The following is a 23,030-nucleotide window of genomic DNA, read 5'->3' as shown; positions in this document are numbered from 1 at the left end:
CCTCCGCAACAGCGTCCGCCTCGGAGCCGCCTGGAGCGTCAGAACCTGCCGTCGAGCCAGCAACGCCTATCAAAGTCGATCCCGAATTGCTTGAGTCGGACGAAAACCACCTGATTGCTACGCTCGTGGGCTGCAATCACATTGTCCACGATCGTTGCATCAGGAGCTGGGCAAAGAACTCCAACACCTGCCCCATCTGTCGCACGACCTTCAACGAAATCAGTCTGTCAGCTGAGCTAGATGGTATGGACCAGCACCGCCTCGCGCACCACCCACTCGACAGCAGCCCTGCTAACCCACCATGCTTCTCTCTAGGACCCGAAATCGACCTCTACTCCGTCGAGGACAAGAAACAAACGCACGAATTCGATCTCCGCCAGTGGCTGCAAGAAAACCCAGAGGAAGAGGAGCCCGAAGAAGAGACGCCATGCCCCATCTGTGGCATGGCAGAACGCCCCGACATCCTGCTCCTCTGCGATGGCTGCGACGCCGCCTACCACACCCACTGTGTTGGTCTGAATTACGTTTCCGTTTCTCTTGTGATTGCCTGGAGTGCGTCGACATATTCAGACCTGCGGCTGCCTCCGACAGCACGTCCGACTCGGACGTGCGGGCGATCGCCCCAGCACGAACCACCGCCGACCATTTGTGCGCACACGAGAACGTCAGAGGCGTGCGAGGCGCCAGGCACGGTCCGTCGAGTGGCAAGGCGCTTGGGGCCAGATCGCTGGGCGTATCTTCGAGGCCACCGATATCGACCTCGACAACTACGAAGACGACGACAGCCTCGAGGGTTTCCGCCGCACGCAGCAGCAGCGTGAGCGGGAATCTCGTGAGTACCGCGAGTGGGAACAGCGCTTGCAGATCGCCAGCCGACAAGGTGCTGGAGAGACATTTGCCCGAAGCATCCCCCGCGCCATAGGCGAGCGCCTAGACATCGTGCAGCCTGTCCAGGAAACCGCCGAGAACGTCTCGCGTGGGGCGCCTTGGATAGAGCTCGCCAGTCCGCGAACAACAATAGCAGCAGCAGCAATCGCACGGTGACTCCCAACAGACGAAAGCGAAAGTCCCGGTCTGCATCGACGTCTCCCGCGAAGCCGCCGCCGCCGCAGAGACCGGAGCGAAAGTCCAAACGCCCTCGCACTCGCAGATTGCCGATTCAGGGTGAGGCATCGGGGGTCGGGGACCTTAAGGCCCTGCGGCAGCGGTGGCGGCTGCCCCCTGTTGGCCGTTCCCGGCTCCTGCTCCCGCTCCTTGCTCCTTCCTAAGGGGGACTTCCGCCCAACCAACCCCCAGGAAATTCAGCCGTTTCCGGGGAAAAAGGACCATCCTTCTCCCCAATCAATGGGGTCGGCGAAGAAATCCCGTGCCAACTCGGGGCAACCACGGCGGGCACCAAGTTTTCCTCTCTCCTTGTTGAAAGAGGTCGAAATGAGCACGCCATCAGACGAGGAAAACGCCCGGCTCTTTTTTTCAACTCGCACAACGTGTGAAGGCGTCGTCGCAACAAACTTCGCCTCACGGCCTCGGTGGGAAATTCACGGAGTCTGTCGCTCACTCACACTTTACTCGCGAATGCATCAGCTCAGCTCTATGTGGAGCCGTGTATCCGAAGCGAATTACTCGCCAAATCGCCAAGCAGGCGACACGAGCGACTCTGAAAGTCGCGCCCGCCAGCACCGACACACCCATTCTGACATTCGCCAGCCTCGGCCCGGCGACCTGGCCAGCTGCATCGTCCCCAACGCGACCACGATCCCAGGTCGTCTCCCCCGCATCTGACTTAAGCAGGGAGGAGAAGGAGCGGGTAAGCGCATTCGTCAAGTCTGCGCTGAAGCCCCACTGGGACATTGAAGACCGAAAGATTACCGCCGAGCAGTACAGCAACATCAACCGCGACGTCTCGCGCAAGCTCTATGATGGACTCCGTGACCCAGCCATGGCCGAAGACAAGGCGCAGTGGGAGGCTCGCGCCAAGGAAGAAGTGACGCGGGCCGTGGCTGCTCTTCAGCAAGCCATTCCGGCATGACCGATCGGCGAGGGTGCATCGGACGAGCTCAGCCGGATAAACTTGTGCGGACTTGGGTGGCGTCTTCCACAGAGCGAATGGATCATTTGAGACGAACGATATGGTAGGCGTTTTCGGTCATTAGGCAACGCAGGCGGCATTTAGATACCCTTGGGCGACACGGGCCCCAACCGGCCCCAACGGGCCTTGAGATTTGAAAGAAAACTGGTGGAACGGCGTCAATACTTTGGCTTGGATTGTGTGTATTTTCCCACATGGTCGGCGAGGACTCAAGGCTTTGCATTCGCGGCTCCGTGGTGGGCCTCGGTGACCGTCCGAGTCGTATGTGATACATAAGATAGATAAATCGACTGCTACCCGAAATTTGAGATGCTTCTTGTGCACAGGTGTAACATCTGAGGACCATGGGCCGCGACGAGTCTTATCTGTGCGTTCATGAGGATTTAGCAGATTGGCCCACAAACCAAGGCAGGCCTCCGAGTTGCGCGGCGTCACACTCTCCACGGCTTTTTTTTTTTTTTTTTTTTTTTTTGCGAACAAGCAGCGATGGGAATCGATGAGATAAAATACAGGCATCGATGAATCATTGGAGCCAGCTGTCGACCAAAATCAGGCGAAGGGGCATGCAGCGGGCGGTCCCACAGACCGCACGGCGGAAATCACGGAACGAGGAATAGTATGTTAGCAGTATCTATCTAACAGCAACCCGGTAGACGTAAATAACGGCAGGTACCGCTAGCGAAAAAAGACTGCGTTGTTCGTTCTCGGCACTCGTAAATGATCAGGACGTTCTGGAGGTGGAACAGGTCTTGACGATAAGGTAAATGGTGCCTTGAAGAAAGAAAAAAAAAAAAGGAGAGAAAGGGAAGAAAGAGCAGAGGGAGGGGCTGGAGACGAGATATGGGGAGTGAACCCTCGCCCGCCTGTAGGTTTCGGTGCGTGCCTGAGGCTGGACAGTCGCCCGTGGTTGAGCCGGTGGTTAGGTAAGCCGCTTCTGGTTTGGCAGAGAGCCAGCCCCCGGCGCGATACGTACCGCGTTCCGAAAGCTGGGCTCTGGCTTTGGGAGCTGCGACACCAAAAAAGTTCAATCTTGACTGCCTCGAGGTGAAGTGGTACCATCGGTATTGGAAAAAAGGGGAGCATCACACACCTGATTTTTCTTCCTCCCCCCCTTCCACCCACACATCACAATGGCAGCTTCAAGTAGGGGCGCTCTCGCCATTCGTGGCCTTCTGCGGAGTATGTTACTCTCCTAGCCGCTTCCTCGTCCAGCCGACAGAAAACACCCTCCCCTCCTCCGTTGACCCCATTCCTAACTTGCTCGGCAGCATCGTCCCCAAGACTGTGCCGACAATGCGCCACGACAGGTCTCCAGATCCGAGCCCCGAACCCTTGGCGAGCCTACTCAGGCGCCGCCGGGCGCCGCCCTCGACGGCAACAACGCCCCATCGACCTCCCCCCGACGACGACACGGACCCCCTCTGAGCCAGCGAACACCCCAGCAGCAGCATGGAAGTCCCACTACCGCATCCAGGCCCGGATCATCCTGACGCGGGCGCCGCTGCTGACGGCCGAGGAGACGGCGTTCGAGTCGGCCTTTTACTTCTACCAGAAACGCCTCAACGAGCGGCTCAGCATGCCCTTTGTCACGTCCGTCTACTTCAAGCCCGACACGCCGGCCCTCATCGACTGGAACCTCAAGGTCCGCGACCGCGAAGGGCACCGTCGCCAAGGAGCTCGGCGTCTACCACGGCAAGTCGGCGCGCGCCTGGGACGACGAGCTCGCCGCCGGCGACCCGCTGAGCTCCCGCGCCGCCGTCTACGACGCCCTGCTCCGCGACGCCACGATGCGCGTCAGCGACGACGCCGAGATCATCCCCGTCGAGGAGCGCGTCGGCGCCTGAGGCGCCCCAGAGCCGCGTCAACCAAGGCGAACCGCACCGGCAACGTCGGGGGGCCTCGACCGCCCCCCTCGACAGGACGCTGTACCTTCGTCCGTCAGGGGCAAGGAAGGGCCGTTGGTCTTTTTCCCCGCGGCGGCCGGTGGTTACGAATGAGCACCTGCACGAGGAAGGTCGTCCCTTTCTTCTCCCTTCTCTCCCCCCTTCTCCCACTCTACGGATATGCCCTGGAAAGGCAACCGTCCATCGAGACACGCGAGACTAACGTGTAGCAGACGGCCAAGAGGGTCATGGACAAGACGGCCGGCCTCGACATGAACACGTGGATGGTGGGCCGCGTGCCCGTCGCGCACCACGTCGTCCGCCCGGCGCTCGGCGAGGACGGCTCGCTGCAGAAGCGCGGCGAGAAGACCTTCTTCCTCAAGGCCCGTATCATGGCCGGCCAGGCCAACCTCGAGGGCAACCCCTTTGGCTACACCGAGTTCAAGTGGCTGACGGCCGAGGAGCTGAAGGCCAGCGTCGACGAGAAGTACTACCACAGCGTGCGGAACATGCTGGCTGACAGGTAGACGGGGGAAGAGCACGTGGGCGTCTGTATCATACCTACTAAATGTATAACATTGTGCAAAGGACTGCTGTTCCTGGGGGGTGCCTGCTGCTGTGCTGTGGCCACATGGGTGATTTGAGGATGGTGATGAACGGCTGGCGGCAAGTCGGGCAATATGTAAAGCAGAACTCAACACCCGACCAATGCCGAAGTGTCGTTCTACATGGTTCTCCCTGAAGGCTTGAATTGTCACACATAACCTAGAAATGCTACACAGGATACCAGTGCAGAGAGGTCCATGTAAAGCTCGCCATCACAGGCACCAACTCGACCCAATGCACCCGTCGCGTCACCTAGAAAATGCATGCGAGCAAAAAATATGGCCATGGTTTGATATTGAGATGCAAAAGGCAAAAGATCAATGCTGTGCGTGAACTGGGAATCGAACCCAGGGCTCCCCGATGGCAACGGAGAATTTTACCACTAAACCATTCACGCTTGTTGGATGATCTGGGATCCGCTCCATGGATACTTGATCTCTGTAGCAAGGTCTGGAACGCCTTCGGCTTCACAAGTAGGCATGAACCCGGCACCAGCCAGCCTATCTGGAAAAGAACAAGAACGCTCCGACAGACATGCCATGACTTCACATTGAGGGACGAAATCTTGCGAGCTGCTTGTACATGTTGTCCAATTTGTCCATGTTGTCGTATGGGCTTGATCTATCCATCTATATGCGCTATGCCCACAGTATGTAAAAGTCACCATGTGCCAAGTCCCAACTATCTCGTTGAGATGAACCACCCCGCCCAGAACGCCATCGCTATGATCATGCCAAGATGAGGCCAGAACCAACCGTGAATGAACATTAAAAAAAATATCAGAACAGGAAGACGGCGGCTGCCATGAACGTCACCAGCGCCACTGTTTCCATGCCCATCCTCGGCGGGCCCGTGGTCCTGGCTGCGCTCTTCGTGGAGGCGGGTACGTCGCCACGGCCGACGGGGTTCGAGATGCCGTTCAACTGGTCGGCCGTCTGGAGCGCGGGGCCCTTGTCGTAAAAGTCGACGAGGACAAAGGTGGGCGCGACGCCCCAGTCGCTGCGACACGTCTGAGCGTGGGCGCCGAGTGCGCCGGAGACGCCGCTCGTGCTGGGACTGTTGGTGGAGTCGATGAGGCCCTCGGCCGGGATGAGGATGCTGCTGGACACGGCCTCGTACATGAAGTGGTTCATCAGCGGCAAGAGGCCGGAGCCCATGGCGGCCGTTGCCGAGGAGATGGTCGTCGGGCGGTCGAGGGAGCAGTTGAAGCCCGTGGGGGCCGTGACCTGGAAGGCCGTCTCGAAGACGTATGTGAACTCGGGCAGGAGGTAGGGGTGCTGGGTGGAGGCGTCCATGTTGGTGACAAAGGTGACGAGGCGCGTGTTGGCGTTGATGAGAGACTGCAGCGTGGGCCAGGTGGAGGTGGCGCCGGGCGTCTCAGGAGCGTAGGCGAGAGACGAGAGGCCGGAGGCTTCAAAGGCCGAGGCGTAGGTAGCGGCGTCCTTATCATCCGAGTTGACGAGAATCAGGGTGACGACTTCATTGGGGTGGGCATCCATCCAGGTTTTAATGGGCCGCAGCCAGTCCTCGAGAAGACCGGCATCCATGAGACTGCAGCTGGAGTGGCAAAGGCGCAGCGTGTTATTCTGGAAGTGAACCTGAGACTGGAGAAGACGCAGGCCCGAGTCGAGGGCGACGGTAGCGTTAAAAAACTGGTTGCCGGAGACGGAGAAGCCCGTGGCCTCATCGCGAAGGAAGGCGGCATTGTGCGCACCCATGTGAGTGACATTGTTGTACGCCCTGTTACATAGCGATGGCGAATTGTTGCAAGCGGTCGACGAAGAAGATCCTGAAGTGGCAGCAGCTGCTGCTGAAGACGTTGAGGTTCCGGCCGTGCCATCTTGAGGAAGGGCCCAGGCTGTCGAGGCAGACAAGGCCACGACAGCCGTGGTCAGCCAGGCAGAGAGTGAGGGTGGGAGCATCATGGGCGGCGTGTGTGCTGCGTGCTGGGTGTTGCGTGCTGCGTGCAGTGTGCGGTAGATCTGTGAGTGTCTTCCGAGCAAGTCGAAGACGGGCACCGAAGAAAAAGAGCGAACTCAAAGGTACAAAACGATGGAAAGCTCGGTATGCTGTGAGAAGAAATAAAGCCCAAAGCGGAAACACGGCGTAGGAATAAAGGATGCAGGGCTTCTTTAAAGGGACGTGAAAGCTTGCCAGGTGCGTCGATCCAGAATCCTGGGATCGTAACCACATCGCCCCAGCCTCGGAGAGCGACAGGGGGGCCCCCCTCTTCAGACCCTTTGACGCATAAGGGCCTCCGGCGGCCTTGAGTGCCTTGAGTGCTTGAGTCCGTCGTCTCGACAGGCCGAGTCGACGGGTGGATCCTCAGTGGCCACAAACCCCTGGCATCTTTTCTGCCCGCAGCAGCCCCACCAGGCCGCGCAACCAGCGTCGGGGCCAAGTGTGCGTGTGGGCGGATGCTGGGTATCTTTGTTCGGTACAGTGCTGCGTCGGTACCTAGGTACGTAGGCACCCGCGGTAGGTAGGATCCTTAGAGGGCAAAACAGAGGGCCTCGGCCTCAGCGCCTGTCGTCAGAAAATGCCCGAGAGCTGCGCCCCCTCGAGGTTGTGCAACGAGCAAAGAGGGTCAAAGGGGTGAAACAACGCGCAACCAGAAAACCCATGCTGACTGACGACGTGCCCTCGATGTCGGTCGACGGAATGATCAAGCACCAATCCATCCATCTATCCATCCATCGAGAACACACCTTGGGACCTGATGCTGCTGTCCCATAGCAATCCACCGCAGTCGTGAGCGGTTTCTTTCCCTGGATATCGAGAGGCTGACCCGCAGACAAGTCGTCGATCATGATGACATAGCAAAGGGGAAACACCCATCACTCGTATTCTCGAAACTGGCGATCAGAGGTTGGTCGTCCAGGGGGGGGGTGCCCTCTTGCTGCACGGTTCGGTTGCCGTGGAGGCCGAAGCCGCCGATTCGACAGGGCACCCCATTTCACTGCGTCACATCGCTGGCCACTGGTCTCCGGGTCTCCCTCTGCGGTCAGGTATGCAGCTTCTCGTATCATGGGTATTGGGCGTAGGTGTGGGCAGTGCATTGCATGACACGATCTGTGGTGTGCAAAACCTGGTGCCTGATGTTGAAAGGGAAAGAAAAGAGTGGGGGTTGGCGTGTTTGCCCCTCCCCCCTCGACCTCGCCTTCGCCCCTCCAGCACCTCCCTATCACCGCCCTGTGATTCAATGATCCAGTGATTCAGCGATCCAGTAATCCAGTGATTCAGCACACCACACACAAGGCGTTTCGTACTGGCGCCGTTGCTATTTTTACGCGCCTGAACCAGCTTCAGCTTACTTAACCCACGGGAAGGCTTCGTCGACTGGTCGTGGTCAAGCTCGAGGCCACACATAGCCTGGCAGTGCACCTCCGCGCCAGTTCTGGCTCATTATCTGGCCCGGGCTACGTGTGCAAAAATGCGAGGTCGGAGCAGATCAAACATAATCACCGCGAACCTTGAATCCTCTGACAGCTGATCAACCACAGCCTGAACCATCCACGGTCATCAGTCGAGCCCCTATGCACTCGTTCGACTCAACTGCCACCCTTTGCACGGCAGTTGCCCGACGATCAATCCCTCCCCGCCAGTCGAGATCGACGCCCGCTCCCGCTTGGCGTTTGGGCCAAGCTTATGCGCACCATCCCCCCAATCTTGAGAGCACAAGCTTTCTTATCATGCTTGAGACAAAGTCCAGACGCCAACAGCGCTCAGATATGCCCATGAAGTTCATGTAAACTGATTCCCGCTCACTGGCCACGTCACGACATAGAGTTTGCGTCGTGTCCAGGGAGGCAAACATGCTGCAATTTAGTGACAATGATTGTTTTCCCCTTTTGGCCAATTTGCAACTTCCCAGAAGAACTATCTGTAATTCCGCTAAGAAGCTTTTTCATAGCTTGCTTTCTCTTTCGGCCATGGTTGCCCGATCACTGGACCGTGCTTGAACTGGCATGCATTCTGGATACGAGACTAACGATGCCACGATAGCTCCCTGTCGCTGTCACCTATGTGGTGGGCGGACCTTTATTCCGGATCGGGGGCGTAGCCTGACTCTGAGCCTGCGCCAGTGCCCGTCTGTGCCGCTTCCATCTCCTTCAGTGCCTTGCGGCCTTCCTCGGTCGTAGCATCAATAATCTGCTCCTCGAGACTGAGGATGCCGGCCTGTTTTGCGCGCGTGAGTTAGTAAGAAAGACTGGAAACCATGACAACAGAGCCCAACAGGTTCAACTTACATCGCCGAGCTTGGCTACGACGTCCTCGGCCGCTTCCACCGTCATGTTCCCTAGCACGTGGTTCACCTTGTCGAGGCTGCCCGTCTCGAGAGCCTTGCGGAACTCGTCGCTGAAGCTTTCAAAGATCAGGCGCGCCTCCTTGACCTCGACCTCCTCACTGTCCGCGGCGGATGCGATCTTGATCTCCGTGCCCGCTCGACAGCGTGCAGTGGATCTGCTCGACGCCCTCGGCCGGCTCCTTGGCCCGCTCGGCCACAATCTGGGGGGCCCGCGTCCGGATGCCGCGCGTACGTGTTCGTGACGTCCTTGTAGAAAGCCTCCCGCGCCCTGGTGGCCCTTTGTCGTGATGCGCTTGAAGAAACATGGCGACGCCCGTCCTTTCCGAGCGCCCGGCAGTACTGCAGCAGCAGCGCCTGGTGCACGCACTGCCGGCTCCAGTCATCCTTGCGCTCGAGCGCCGCGTCAAAGGCCATGACGAGCAGGCCGTCCGTCTCCCGCTCCGTCAGGATCTCCGGGTGCTTCGACAGGAACGACAGGCTGGCCGAGTAGTCGTTGGCGCGGATCTGCGCAAACAGCTGCGCCGCCGGCGACGCCTCGATCTCCTCGTCGTCGCCGTAGCTCTCGGTCGACGCCGACGGCGCGCCGGCGGCGGCGCCGCCCTTGAAGTTGGGGTTCAGGAGCTCGACCTCCTGCTTCTTGCCGTCCTTGGCCTCGCCCGGCGCGCCTTGGCCACGTGCGAGCTGTTGAAGCCGTCCTGTACCCTTCGCTCGTGATCTTGCGCCTCTCTTCTCGAGCTCCGCCAGCTTGACGACGAGCTGCGCTGCAGGCCCTCGACCTGTTGAGATGCTCGCGATGCGTCAATCATGCCCTGGTACCGGTGTCCGTGAGCCCGCGCTCGTCGAGGCTCTGCTGACCTGGTCGAGCAGCGTCGCCATCATTTTTGGAGTACGACGGCAGCGGGCTCCGACTCTGTGTGCACGCCCGCGGGGCCGCGGCGGCGGCTGGTCGTCCTCGGGCCGCCCCGCCGACTCCATGACGGCCTGGAACGCCACCTCGCCCGGGTTGCGCGTCTCGGCCACGGCGGCGTGCGCCTTGAGCGCCGACAGCAGGCCGGAGATGCGCCGCATCAGCCCATCGTTGATGACGCGCTCATACTTGAGCGTCTCGATCTGGTGCTTGCGCTGCTGCCGCTCCTGGTGGATCTGGTTCTGCTTGGCGCGGATGAAGGACCGCTTGTCGACGTTGGGGTGCACTTCAATGTCCGAGTCGTCGCTGAGCTCCAGCGCGTCCTGCACCATGAAGGGGGCTCCGTCAGTTTGCCTTGTCGTTTACGTGTCGGAAGGCCTGGGGGCGTGGAATGGAGGGGAAACTACTTACCCATTTGCTGTAGTCCACGGGCATTTTGGTGGTCTTGTTCAATTCTTTGTTCGTGATGAGTTCGACCTCGTGGTCTCGGTAGTCTTCATCTAGAAACGTCAAGAGGAGGAAGCAGCAGCAACAGCTGCAGTCATGGAAGGTTCTCGGTGGGCACCTCCCAAAACCCATAGCGGGGTACTGGAACGGTAGAGAGCAGGCAGTGAGGATCGTACCCCACCACTACCTTTATCTTATCGCCATCCCAGCTCTTCTGTAGTCAACCTGTGAATGTCCAGGTGCAAATCAACGAGATGCAGTTGTCCCGGTTTTTCTCCCGTTATTTCTTGCGAGCAGCTCTCGCATCATTACGTTAATTGATATAAGCCATGGTAAGCATCGCCCACAGACGTGTCAAATATATCGCTCGCCACCACCCCATTCCCGTCCATTGTTACAGTTGGTACATACAATAGCCATGCCAACGACCAAAAGCAATCCCTCTCAAGCAGAGCTAGGAGCCACAGCGCCGACCCTTTGGTTCTCCACGAACACGGGCCCCTGACCCAGAAAACTCCATTCATCCTTTCCCGGCAAGGCTGGTGTCCCTCGCCGTACCGTCGGCCACGTCCTACTGCATCGTCTTCAAGAAGCCGTCGAGGTCGAAGCTCTCTTCGTACTGACGGTTGTCCCAGAGATCGTCCAGATCGTCCATCCAGGCCTTCTTACCGCCCGGCTTATTGGTGATCACATCACCCGTCTCGACGTCCACCATGTCCTCTTCTCGTCCTTCCATCGGGTTCGGCTTGTCGCTGATAAGACCTGGCCCGGTGTCACCCATGTTGAACAGATCGAGAATCTGATCCGTGTCCATTGTCGACAGGCCTGCGTTCTGCTGGTTGACGACTGTCGACGCCACGTCAATCTTGAACCGTTGCAGACTCAGAATCTTCTCCTCAAGCGTGCCGCGTGTGATGAGACGATACACGTTGACGACCTTCTTCTGACCGATTCGGTGGGCGCGATCCATGGCCTGCAAATCCTTCTGAGGGTTCCAATCATGCTCCACGAAGATGACAGTGTCAGCGCCTGTCAGATTGAGACCCAGGCCACCGACGCTCGTCGTCAAGAGAAGGACGTCGTACGAAGGGTCTTGGTTAAACTTGTTGACAATAGCCTGTCGCTTGTTGGCCTCGACGCCACCATCCAGTCGGAGGAAGGACACGCTGGGCAGCATGCTCTTGAGAACCGTATTCTGGACCATGTCCAACATTTCCTTCATCTGACAGAACACCAGTGCACGATGCGGTTTGATGGGTTGGTACAAGGGATCGTTTGACTCGGCTCCCTCGACGCCAATACCACAGTCCACAAGAAGGTCGCGTAGGGCCGTCAGCTTCGGTGCATGAGCTGGGTCCTCGAGGCTGGTGCCCTGCTTGTTCAGCAGACGCTGCGTGTCGTCGTAGAGGTTGTGACCTGGCTTCATTACCAAAGCTGGCGAGTTGCATAGTTTGCGCATGTATTGCAAAGCTTGGAAGATGTGTGACTTGGCTTCTTTGTCGTCCTTGCCAGCTTCTTCTTGGAGCTTCTTACCTTGCTTTCGAGTAAAGTCGTCAAAGAGTTTCCTCTGCAGATCGCTCATGTCGCAATAGTAGTTTTGCAGAATCTTGGGCGGGAGGTCGTTGAGCACCTCCTCTTTAAGACGTCGCAATAGGAAGGGCAACACCTGCTTGTGCAGGGCCTCAATGGCCAGGGCACCCGCTTCCTGTTCTTTCGATGAAGCTTTACTGAAGCGACTCGCGGCGATGGGTTTGGCGAACCGGTCAAGGAAGACCTTTTCCGCTCCCAAGAAACCTGGCATCAAGAAGTCGAACAGGGACCAAAGCTCGAGAACGTTGTTTTGAATTGGTGTTCCCGTCAGAATCAATCGGTGGTTGCTAGGGAACCGCTTGACTGCCATGGTGATCTTGGCCTTTGGATTCTTGATGAGGTGACCTTCATCAAGAACGATGTAGTTCCAGTTGTACTGCGCCAAAATGTCGACATCGTTGCGACACACATCGTAGCTGGTGATCACAATGTCCGTCTTGTCGAGCGAGTCCTTCAGAGCCTTTCTCTCGCTAGGCGGGCCGACGTAGGCTGTCACGGTCAGAAAGGGAGCGTAGGTCCGCAGCTCCTGCGACCAATGACCCGAGAGGGTAGGCGGGCAAACGATGAGCGAAGGGAGTCGCCGAACATCGGGGGCGCCAGTCTTCGCAAACTCTTCAGCGCGCTGGTGATGGTCGCTGGAAACCATGCAGATGGTTTGAAGCGTTTTGCCGAGACCCATGTCGTCACAGAGAATACCGTGCAGATGATACTTGTTCAAGAAGTTGAGCCAGTTGACACCATCTTGCTGGTAAGAGCGCAGCTCAGCTCTGATGGCAACTGGGATCTTGAACGGTTCCACCTTCTTGGGATCGAGAAGTTGGGAGATGAACGTACGCTCTCGATCTCGTCCTTTGAGGAGCTCCTCCGACAGCCCCGGCGGGTCTGGAATACCAGCCTCGAGAGGCACAAGCTTCACGAGTGTAGCAAACGATGTGGTTGCGATGAGACGGATCTCATTGTCCGAATCACTCATGCGGCCCAGGACGGGCACGATGAGGAAGATGGTATATGGCAGAATAGCATCGCCCATGACAGCAATCAAGTGGTAGATCGCTTCAATCGCGCCTTGTCTGAAGTTGAGGTCGATAGGGTTGCTGATCGAGGGCAAGACCTTTTCCACAAGCGCGGTCATGCCCTCGACCGTCATAACGCTGCAGATCGTGGCCATACACTTCGCTGCCATGTAGCGGAAGACGGAAAGCTCGGAATGCAGCGCCTTGATGACCAGGGGTACCATGTCCATGACAAAGGGATGCATCGCCTTGTCCATAGTTGGCATGAGGGTTCGGATGAGGGACATGGCGTCCACAATCTCCTGGCCAAAAGTCTCCTCAGCATTCTTTGCTTCGGCGGGCAGATCGCCCGAGAAGGCCTTGACAAGGGGCTCCTCCATAAACACCCTCAAGACAGGCACGGTAGTGAGCAGATCGGCGCCGTAATTCCTTGACAGGATCTCGAGAGCCTCCTTTGCGCCGCGCCGCGTGATGCGCGCTGCCTTGGCTTCCTTGGCCCATTTCGCAGCGTCAGGATGGTCAACCCTATCTTCCTCCTTCTGCATTGACAAGATGCAATTCGTCTTGGCTGCATGTACGGGGAACTCTGGAGTTTCGGCAACCTCAACGCAAGAGAACTTGACGAGATTTGATACGACCTTCTCAGCAGGGCCCTTGCGTCCCATCTCGGTGAAGAGCTGAATGAGTCTTGCAATTGTGTTGGCAGAACGGCTTTGAAGCTCGTGGTTTTCCTCAGTCTTGATGCTGTCCATGACGCCCTTGATGAGGGGGCTGGGTTTCTTGGGCAGCGCCTTGATGGCGACAAGTGCGCAGGCAGCGGCAGCCTTGACACGCACATCCCTGGCGTCTTTTGCTGACTTTGCATCCGTAATGGCTGTGGTTGTAACATCTCGGGACTCAGCCAGCATCTGACTTGCAACAAGACGCTGGCCGGGTGACATAGCCTTCTTGAGTTTGTCGAAGTCCTCGTTGACGACCTTCTCGGCCACAGCGACCGAGAACGCGCCAGGTCCGGCTTCTGCCTCGCCCTGTACGACGACAGCGAGGGTGGGCAGCTTGCTGCTCGATACTTTGCCATGGTCTCTAAACATGTTAAGCAGTTGTGAGCACTGAGACCGCACGCGGTGCATGTAGCTGACTAGATCCCTATAGTGGGAGGGTCGTTCTGTTTCGATAATGCTCTGCACTGGCTTGGTGAAGCGTGGCGAGACCTCGCCGGCACAGTTCTTTGCGTATTCCTCAATGACAACACATGCAGTGAGCTCTGTCGACGAGAAGGGCGAAGCAAGAGCAGGTAGAATATGTTGCTCGTATTCGACAAGCCTGTCGACAGGAATGTGCGCCATGAGTAAGCCTATGGCCTTTGCAGCTGACATTCTCGACCGGATCAAGGTATCCATGCCAACAAGGTCGACATCGCCTTGCATCATGTGGCCGTCGACATCGTGAGTATGAGTGGCAACAGGAGCATCATCGACCTTGGTGGACTTCCGCCGACGCTTAGATGCCCGTTCTCCGTCTGGCGAGGCCGCTTTCCTGACTGGGGCCACGGGCATGGCGGCATTTGTATATGTGCCACCTGAGGGTTTCTGGAAGAGCGTGGCATTCATAGGAATTGGATTGCGAGACACGCCAATGGGGTGTAGAGCCAGTTGCATCATGGGCTCAACTGACGCGGCGTCGGCAAGTTCTGTAGGATTTTGGGCGAGAGATGTAATGAGTGACGACCAGACCTCTAGGGACATCTTGAGAGTCTCTCTATCCCTCTCGACCAATACGTTCTGGAAGATAAGTCGCAGAAGCTTCTCTCCGAGCCATCCACTGGAACGCTGCTTTTCCAACCCAATAAAGGTCATCAGAGCCTTCAGAACAGCAAGTCGAACTGAAGTAATGGTGTGGCGGAGGAAAGGATAGAGTCTGGGGACAAGAACGTTGAAAGTCCGTTCCTCATCTGTGTCGGCGGATGTTTGCATTGCCTGCAGCACCTCGGGGAAGCTGCACAGCGTGGCAAGGAGATCCATAATCTTGCCTGTGCTGGCGCTGAGGTCGTCACCTAGATCCTGGAGGCTGCCCCAGACAATGTTGATGAGGCCATCGATGGCGGCAGGCCTCATGGTGACGAATTCCTGGGCCATAGGTAGTAGTGTTGCTGCGCTGACGGAACGCACATCGTCGTCTTGGTCCTGAAGGCCCTTCATAACAGCAGATATGACGCCGTCGATCATCTCGCCGTCCTCGAGGAGCAAGTCTTTCCTGACTGCGACGACATATCTCAGACCAACCATGCCTCCGTGGCAAACAGCCCAGACCTTGCCGACGCTTAGGTCGGTTTGCATGACCATGCGGAACAAGACCTTGTAAATATCATGCACACACTCTGGCGGAACGTGGCGAAGCACGGCACCCATAGTCTGGCCGATAGATTCCCGAATTGGGGCAACAGACATGTCGGAGCTGTAATCTGTGAAGCGGTCGAGCATCAGCACAGAGGCCAGCCTGCAAGCGAGGTCATCGAGCCATGCTTTGTTGAGTTTGTCGTTCTCCTGGCGCGACTTGGCCCGCATCCTGCCTGCACCTGCGCCATGTACTCGAATGACTTCGCGAAGGCCCATGGCCGCTCCATGACGTGTCTCCCAGGTAGGATCGAATATGTCAATCTTGAGAAAGTCACACAACCTGTCGTAGGGCCATTCTGTGCCTTCCATGGTGTCCTCGGCTTCTAGCTCCGACTTGATAGGCAGAACGGGGCCTTTGAACTCGCTGACAACCTTGGTGTCCTCATCAACATCTGCGGGTCGCTCTAAGCTGAAGTAGTCGCTCTTTTTTGATTCAGCCTCGGGCATGGGCGTATCGTCTGCAAGGCCTTCAGAGCCTGCAGTGGCCGTCCTCCGTATGGACAAATCGCCAAAACCACCCTTGGCAGCCTTTTGGGCTTCTCGCTTCCGCTTGCGCTTCAGAACGTTGAGCTGTCGTGAGCTCAAGCCTGACTCCTCTGTGGACTGGCCCTGCCCAGCAGCATTGCTGTCGCTCCGTGACAGGCCGTTACCATTGCTGTGGTCGTGTGGTGTCGATGGACTGGGATCCTTCTCAATAATGATGGGCATCTCTTCGTCCTCAAATCTCCGACCTAGGAGTCCGAGCCGTCCGTTCAACGTCTTTTTTTGGTGAGCAAGTCGAGATTGGGGGTCCAACGCCGCCAGGTTGTACTCAACGGAGCCGCCTCTGACCAGTTCGCGGCCAAAGTTCAGAATGTTATCGAGGTTCAGTGAGTCCAGCTTGAACAGCTCGTCTTCGGCGAAGGACGAGTCCTGCTCCTCCTCCTTCTTCACCGCGCCATTTTCATCGTCCTTGGGCGCTGGTGGTGGAACATCGTCCTCGTCCTCATTGGGATCGTAAAAGGGGGCATTTTCAACGATCTTGCCGATGGCCTTGGCTGCTGTTGACCTGGTCTCCCAGTCTTTGTGACGAAGATACGGAACAACCCTAGAAAGAAGATTGAAGAGCTCGTCTGGGTGCTGTTTCTGCCAATCGGCAAGTTGGCTCACGGCCGTGTCTCGAATGAGACGAGTGCTTCCCGTCTCAAGGATCCTGCAAAGTGTTAGATGAATTCTAAGGTAGAGTTCTGGGTGCAAAGAGAAGCGGACCCTCGAGAAGAGGGGGTTGCTTCTGAGAGCATTGAACGCGAATGAACTCACGTGACGATCCGGTCGAGTCTGTCTACTGATTAGCGTTTGCAAAGAGATGGCTGTTCAAGAGAAGCACATACCTTGATGCCATGATGACTTTTGAGTGAACTCAGAAAAACTTCATTCTATGAGGCTATCTGGTGTCTGTCAATGTGTGAGCTTCATGCTAAGCGTTCGGGTTGAAAGGCAATAACACAGTATATGTATATATTGAGGTTGTGTGTAGGCAATGGCAAAGGCCAGAGGCACAAATGAAAAGGGGCAAACGGGGATATGCAGAAAAAGGTGGCTTACATGAGTCTGTGGTTGTTTGAACGAAAGTACCAAGCAGGTACTGTCGCGTCGCGAGAGGAAGCCAAGCACGCTCACGCAGGTAGCACCATAGTGCTACCTATCATAAAGAAAATTTGTTGTCGCAGGTTTGAGACCGGAATGATACTTTGCGACCTCCAGATGCGCGTTCTCGATGAGTCTGTCTTTCGAGCGTCGAGGACTTGATTATGGATGAATATGGTTGGGTTGTGATGTCGCGGTTGAGTGGTCGCAATCGGGGTTGGGTGCAGCTGCCAGCAGGTGGGGATTGGTGCAGCAGTCGCGAAAAAGAGCGACAGCAAGTGGCCGGGACTTGGGGGGTGGGTGGAGGAGCAGTCAAATATGGCACAGGTATCTGGGTAGTATTTTTATACTTTTGATCGTGGAGCAGTCCAAAGACCAATGGACGTTCCTTCACGCGAAGTGCACGGCGGCTGCTCTCGCTTAACAGGCTAGCGTCATCCCCAGGCCCACCTGCCATTTGTTGGTTTGCCTCTCTTTTCCTTCCTTGCCTGGCTTTGACAGGACATGCTGCCTCTTGTCTGCCTGTGCCTGCCTGCCGGTCTGGTCTTGCTACCATCATGGCATCTGTATTTCCTGGTTCTTCTCTCTGATCTTTCTCTTCCATCTCCTGCAATTGCTTTTTTCTCTTATTTCCCAGCAATCGATGCACATTCATCAGAAGCTGACACGATCAGCCATGACTCCAATGCACTCATGGTATCGTCCATCAATTCTGACTTTTTGACTGACACTACCTACCGCATCACATCGCATCGCATCGCGGCGCGACATGGGGCAGTCGGGGGGTGTTGGCCTGTCGCATGGCTACGCCCATCATTGCAGCCAACGGGGCTGCCGTGATGGTGAGCATGATCGGCGACGGGGCTCCTGCGTTGCTGGGTCCTGGCCCTGTCCCTTTTTTCGAGGTGGAGCTCCTTGACCTCACTCATTCATCGCAGATGGTGGAGGTTGGGTCCAGGGGTACCATGGTTCTCATCCCTGACGAAGGTACCTGCAACAACTCAAACTCTGACCCTCACTTGTCCCATCCAGCTTCTCAGGTGCTTGCTGGTCATACCGCGTCCTGTTCCCGCACAAGATCCGGCAGTGTTGCGGAGTTCAGAAGACAGTCATGTACCTGCCTGCATGTGCAACCCGTCCAGGTTCGCCAGCCTGACACATGCGCTGCAATAGGCTGTTTGCAGCCTTGCCTTGGGTGCTGCTGGAACATCCGTTGGCTCCGGACTGACCCGGCAAGATGGTTTTGTGTGCCGCCCTACCGACACCAATGTATCTCTGCAGCTGAAGGTACTTCGCAGGCACGTTTCCACCACTCGTAGACAGGACTACTTTGCCAACACTGTCAGAAGCACAACGACCCGTGCTGGTGGCTGTCGTCCACGGTATACGATGCAGGCAAGCTGTGCACATCCCAAGGAGTTCGAAGCAAGACCCGTGGTCAAACCAGAATTGATGTACGTGGCATCCAGCGGCGTGGGGTCGAGGATGGTAAAGCTTGGCGCACACTAGGAGGGTTCAGGGCAGCGCCGGTTGTCCCTAAGTGGCATCCAAGGCATCCCAGTGCGGCCCAGTGGCACGCCATCGCGGATCAGTCTCGGAACGTCAATCTTCTGGCCCTGTCACCACTTCGGCCCTCAGAATTCCAACGCCTGTCATCAATCAGGACAGGCCCATCCAACGGGCATTCCATCCACCCGTCGAGTATGGGCCGCCGAATGCCAGTCATATAAGTCCAAGATTGAACAAGAACAAAGGGGATTTTCTGGCTATTGCACGTCCTCGTTAGCGGGCATCGACATGATGATTTCATGTCGGCACCTGCGGCAGGTCGCAGATCTACATGTCGTCTTGTGGTCCATGCTCCCCAAAGCTCTGGATCATGATCCACATGGCCGACTCAACGGCCAGTTCTAAGGACCGGAAGCCCTGGAAAGGCGTTTCCATTGTGATTGGAGACACATCACCACCACAACACGGCAAACGAGGCTGTGTCGAAAAACTTGGTTACTCGCCTCTGCCAGCCATGCCAGCAAGGATGACTGGCGGATGAAACCACGCTGACGATTGATGCATTGTGGCAGTCCCAAACCTACCCAGATAGATCGGCTGATCGAGCCAGATAAATTGGCCCGCGGCGGCGATCAGGCACAAGCGGAGAGCTATCCCCCATCTGCATCCGCTCGACAGTCCTTGAAAGCTGCTCGCATCTTCTGAATCAATGCTGGCCGTCTATGGCTCGTAGATTGTACGTGCATTTCCTAGAATGATGGGACCCAAGGCTTTATGTAGAATGATATGTGCATGCAAACTCGATGGTACCCATAAGCCACACTGTGGTGAGAGTTTCCATTGACTCACCAGCCATCAGGACGCTGCCCCGACCCCTGCTTTGTGTGCCACCGGTTGATGGACCAGTCCATGTCCGTCCGACATGGTAATACGAGTGATATGATTGATGAGTACGAGTCGCCATAACAGGCTCTGTTCATGGGTCTCTTCGTGTCCCAGCTCCAACTGGGTACTGTGTAAACCTCCGTCGAAAGACTGTGTATCTACTGTACGACCCCGCTGAAGTCAATTTGCATCCACTACGCACGCACCAACTCGCCCACGCGCCTGCGCCTGCGCCCGCGACTCTGTCCATCGCGCCCGACGCGTCGCACTCAACCCTATCAATCCACCAGAGACTTCGCATCAAGCGCACCGAAACGAAGCCGCAATCAGGCCACCAGGTCCGCGCCTACATCACCACACCCATCAACTGACGCGACTGCTCGATATCGGCTGCCTCCTCAGGCGCGCCGGCCGACCTCCACCATGTACATCAAGCAGATCATCATTCAAGGCTTCAAGAGGTTCGCGCCTTTTACCCCCTCCTTCACCCCTCTCCGATAGCCACCTGAGACCCGTCTCGCTGACTTCTCTTTACAGCTATAAGGACCAAACAGTCATTGAGCCCTTCTCCCCCGGCACCAACGTCATTGTCGGCCGCAATGGCTCCGGCAAAAGCAACTTCTTCGCGGCCATCCGGTTCGTTCTCAGCGACAACTACAATCAGATGAGCCGCGAGGAGCGCCAGGGCCTGTTGCACGAGGGCTCCGGCTCTGCCGTCATGTCGGCCTACGTCGAGATCATCTTTGACAACTCGGACGACCGCTTCCCGACCGGTGGCAAGGAGCTCATCCTGCGACGCACCATTGGCTCGAAGAAGGACGAGTACTCGCTCGACCGCAAGGTCGTCACCAAGAACGATGTCATCAACCTACTCGAGGCTGCCGGCTTCTCGAGGTCCAACCCCTACTACATTGTTCCGCAGGGTCGCGTCAGCGCCTTGACCAACATGAAGGAATCCGACAGGCTAAACCTCATGAAGGAGGTTGCCGGTACGCAAGTGTACGAGGCCCGTCGCGCCGAGTCGCTGAAGATTATGAATGAGACGAACAACAAGAGGGAAAAGATTGACGAGCTGCTCGGCTACATCAAGGAGCGACTCGCCGAGCTCGAGGAGGAGAAGGAAGAGCTACGGGGGTTCCAGGACAAAGATCGGGACCGCAGGTGTCTCGAATACGCCCTGTACTACCAGGAACAACAGGCCTTCCAGAGCCAGCTCGAGCGCATCGAGAATATGCGCCAAAATGGCCTCGAGAGCACAGAACAGATCCGCAACGAACTCAAAGATGCCGAAAAGACCATCGCCAAGCTCGACGCTGAGATCACCAAGTTGACGCGCGAGATGGACCTTCTCAAGATCGATCGGCGCCAACTGGACGAGGAGCGTCGCAAGACGGCCAAGGACAAGGCCGTGTCCGAGCTCAAGGTGAAGAACCTGTTCGACGGGCAGTCAGCGGCAGCGCAGGCGCAGCAGCAACACGACGCCGAGCTCAAGGCCGTGCGCAAGGAAATGGCTGACAGCAAACACGAGCTCGAAAGGATCACGCCTGTTTATGATGAACGGAGAAAGAAGGAGAACGAGATTCGACTGCAGATGGACACTGCTGAGGCCGCTCGCACTCGCCTCTACAACAAGCAGACTCGCAGCTCTCAGTTTAAGAACAAGGCGGCGAGGGACAAGTGGTTGAGAGACGAAATTGAGGACTTGCGCACCAATATCATGTCACAAAAGGCAAACAAGTTGACCACCGCCGAGGATGTCGCTCGAGTAGAGAACTCGATTCAGCAGCTCGAAGCTGAGATGGCTGAGCTGAGATCGCAACTCGAAGGCTTCGGCGGCGCAGAGACGATCTCGAACAAGACGCCGCGAAAGCCCAGGACGTCCTCAATTGCTTGCAAGACGAAAAGCAGCTGCTGTCTCGCGATGAGGAGAAGCTCAGACACATGACTGAAACGGCATTGCACGAGAAGCACGATGCCGAGAACAGGCTGGGCCACTCGATGGATGGCGCGACAAAACGTGGTCTCGCGACAATTCGCCGCCTCAAACGTGAGCAGGACGTTCCCGGTGCATACGGTACTTTGGCGGAGCTGTTCGAGGTGAACGAGGCCTACCGCCTGGCTGCCGAGCAGATCGCTGGAAACAGTCTGTTCCACTATGTGGTGCAAGACTCGCGGACGTCCGAGTTTATCATTGAACAGCTCAACAGGCAAAAAGGTGGTCGTGTTACCTTCATGCCGCTCGACCAACTGAGGCCACGCCAAGTCAATCTTCCCAGGTCACAGGACGCCGTGCCTCTGCTCAGCAAGATCAGATACGACCCCAAATACGAGAAGGCCTTCCAGCAAGTCTTCGGCAAGGTTGTCGTGTGCCGCACCCTGGCTATCGCGACCCAGTACGCGAGGAGTCACGGTGTCGATGCCATCACTCCAGAGGGTGATCAGGCGAGCAAGAGGGGTGCCATGACTGGTGGCTACATAGAGCCTGGAAGGTCGCGTCTGGAAGCGGTTCATGCGCTGAACCAGACGCGAGACTCGCACGAGCATCTGCAGTCACAGCTCGAGGAGCTTGGCCACCGGATTGAGCAGAAAGGGCAACAGATCACACAGGCCATGGGCGAGCTTCAGAAGGCCGAGCAAAAGCTCCGCCATCTCCAGGGCGGGTTTGACCCGCTACGAAATCAGCTCAGCAGCAAGCACGCTTACCTTGAGCGGGAGAAGGCGCATCTCGAGGCCGCCATCAAACGCCGCGAGAAGGTGGAGAAGAACATGAAAGATTTCACAGAGACTCTGGCTGCTCACGAAGCCGAACTCTCGAGCGAATTCAAGAAGGCACTCTCCCCCGCCGAGGAGCGCCAGCTGAGTGAGCTGGAGAAACAGGTCGACCAACTCCAAAAAGAGTGGAATGAGACGAGTCGGCAAAGGGGCGAGGTCGAGCGCCGCAAGCAAATTCTCGAGGCCAACATCAGCGAGAACCTTGAACAGCGGCTGAACCAACTCATCAGCCAGGAGATCGAGAACACGGTGTCTGGGCCATCAGGCAACCTGAAAGAGGCGCAGCGTGAACTCAAGAGGCTCCAGAAGGCCGCGGACGAGGTGGAAACCAAGCTCCAGGAGACCGAGACTCAGATCGAGCAGCTGAGCGGCAAGGTTGCTCGCCGTGAAGTCAGCAAGGCGGAGAACGAGCAACATCTTCAAGAAATATCTGTCAAGGAGGCCAAACAACGAACCCTCATCGAGAAGAGCCAGTCAAAGAAGGCAGTCTACAGTGCTCAGGCAGCGGATGCCGCGAAGGCCATCCGTGACCTCGGCGTTTTGCCGGACGACTTCAGCAAGTATGAAAACTTGGACTCGAAACAGGTAAGCTACAGCCTTTCCGATGGCTACGAGTGCACATGACTAATGACAACAAACAGATTGATTCGAGGCTCAAGCGAGTTCGCAACGCCCTCAAGAAGTACCAGCACGTCAACAAGAAGGCCTTCGAACAGTACAACAGCTTCACCTCGCAGCAGGATCAGCTCTTGAAGCGACGCTCCGAGCTTGATGCTTCGCAGCGCTCCATCAAGGAACTCATTGAGCATCTCGACGAGCGCAAGGACGAAGCCATTGAACGCACGTTCAAACAAGTGTCGAAGGAGTTTGCCACCATCTTTGAGAAGCTCGTGCCTGCGGGTCACGGCCGCCTCGTTATCCAGCGACGCACCGACAAGCGACAGATTGACCCGGAGAGTCGGGATGACGTCCAGCGCGCAACATCGAAAACTACACTG

The 23,030-nt window shown here is 57.0% G+C and overlaps 6 protein-coding genes and 1 non-coding gene across 7 annotated transcripts in view; 3 read left to right on the top strand and 4 right to left on the bottom strand.

Annotated features, from left to right (window-relative positions):
- Window positions 1-245: 245 nt before the first annotated feature.
- On the top strand, window positions 246-2,029 carry VDBG_08902 (conserved hypothetical protein; the record flags this gene model as incomplete). Its single annotated transcript, XM_003001060.1, has 4 exons — window positions 246-509; window positions 592-969; window positions 1,055-1,164; window positions 1,585-2,029. The coding sequence occupies 4 exons, from the start codon at window positions 246-248 to the stop codon at window positions 2,027-2,029; spliced, it is 1,197 nt and encodes a 398-aa protein (XP_003001106.1).
- Window positions 2,030-3,219: 1,190 nt separating this feature from the next.
- VDBG_08901 (50S ribosomal subunit L30) lies at window positions 3,220-4,499 on the top strand (the record flags this gene model as incomplete). The annotated part of the gene is made up of 3 exons (XM_003001059.1): window positions 3,220-3,268; window positions 3,358-4,046; window positions 4,206-4,499. 3 exons carry the CDS (start codon window positions 3,220-3,222, stop codon window positions 4,497-4,499), a joined length of 1,032 nt encoding a protein of 343 aa, XP_003001105.1.
- A 405-nt stretch (window positions 4,500-4,904) lies between these two features.
- VDBG_15189 lies at window positions 4,905-4,975 on the bottom strand. Its single transcript has one exon. It is a non-coding gene; the product is annotated as a tRNA-Gly (tRNA).
- A 382-nt stretch (window positions 4,976-5,357) lies between these two features.
- VDBG_08900 (conserved hypothetical protein) lies at window positions 5,358-6,503 on the bottom strand (the record flags this gene model as incomplete). The annotated part of the gene is made up of 1 exon (XM_003001058.1): window positions 5,358-6,503. One exon carries the CDS (start codon window positions 6,501-6,503, stop codon window positions 5,358-5,360), a length of 1,146 nt encoding a protein of 381 aa, XP_003001104.1.
- A 2,116-nt stretch (window positions 6,504-8,619) lies between these two features.
- On the bottom strand, window positions 8,620-10,229 carry VDBG_08899 (Hsp90 co-chaperone Cdc37; the record flags this gene model as incomplete). The annotated part of the gene is made up of 5 exons (XM_003001057.1): window positions 8,620-8,757; window positions 8,829-8,930; window positions 8,987-9,663; window positions 9,778-10,117; window positions 10,206-10,229. 5 exons carry the CDS (start codon window positions 10,227-10,229, stop codon window positions 8,620-8,622), a joined length of 1,281 nt encoding a protein of 426 aa, XP_003001103.1.
- Window positions 10,230-10,770: 541 nt separating this feature from the next.
- Window positions 10,771-16,621, bottom strand: VDBG_08898 (TATA-binding protein-associated factor MOT1; the record flags this gene model as incomplete). The annotated part of the gene is made up of 2 exons (XM_003001056.1): window positions 10,771-16,432; window positions 16,611-16,621. 2 exons carry the CDS (start codon window positions 16,619-16,621, stop codon window positions 10,813-10,815), a joined length of 5,631 nt encoding a protein of 1,876 aa, XP_003001102.1.
- A 3,062-nt stretch (window positions 16,622-19,683) lies between these two features.
- The window catches only part of VDBG_08897 (chromosome segregation protein sudA), a gene marked incomplete at both ends in the record, with an annotated part of 3,840 nt that continues 493 nt past the window's right edge, over window positions 19,684-23,030 (top strand). Inside the window, 4 exons of the mRNA XM_003001055.1 lie at window positions 19,684-19,721; window positions 19,798-21,025; window positions 21,169-22,617; window positions 22,674-23,000. Of these exons, the coding sequence (XP_003001101.1) occupies window positions 19,684-19,721; window positions 19,798-21,025; window positions 21,169-22,617; window positions 22,674-23,000 (3,042 nt within the window). The remainder of the gene's footprint in view (window positions 19,722-19,797; window positions 21,026-21,168; window positions 22,618-22,673; window positions 23,001-23,030) is intronic.

The sequence above is a fragment of the Verticillium alfalfae genome, genomic scaffold, assembly GCF_000150825.1.
Source record: "Verticillium alfalfae VaMs.102 supercont1.13 genomic scaffold, whole genome shotgun sequence".
In the NCBI taxonomy this organism is placed as follows: domain Eukaryota; kingdom Fungi; phylum Ascomycota; class Sordariomycetes; order Glomerellales; family Plectosphaerellaceae; genus Verticillium; species Verticillium alfalfae.
This window is presented reverse-complemented; position numbering and strand designations above follow the sequence as displayed.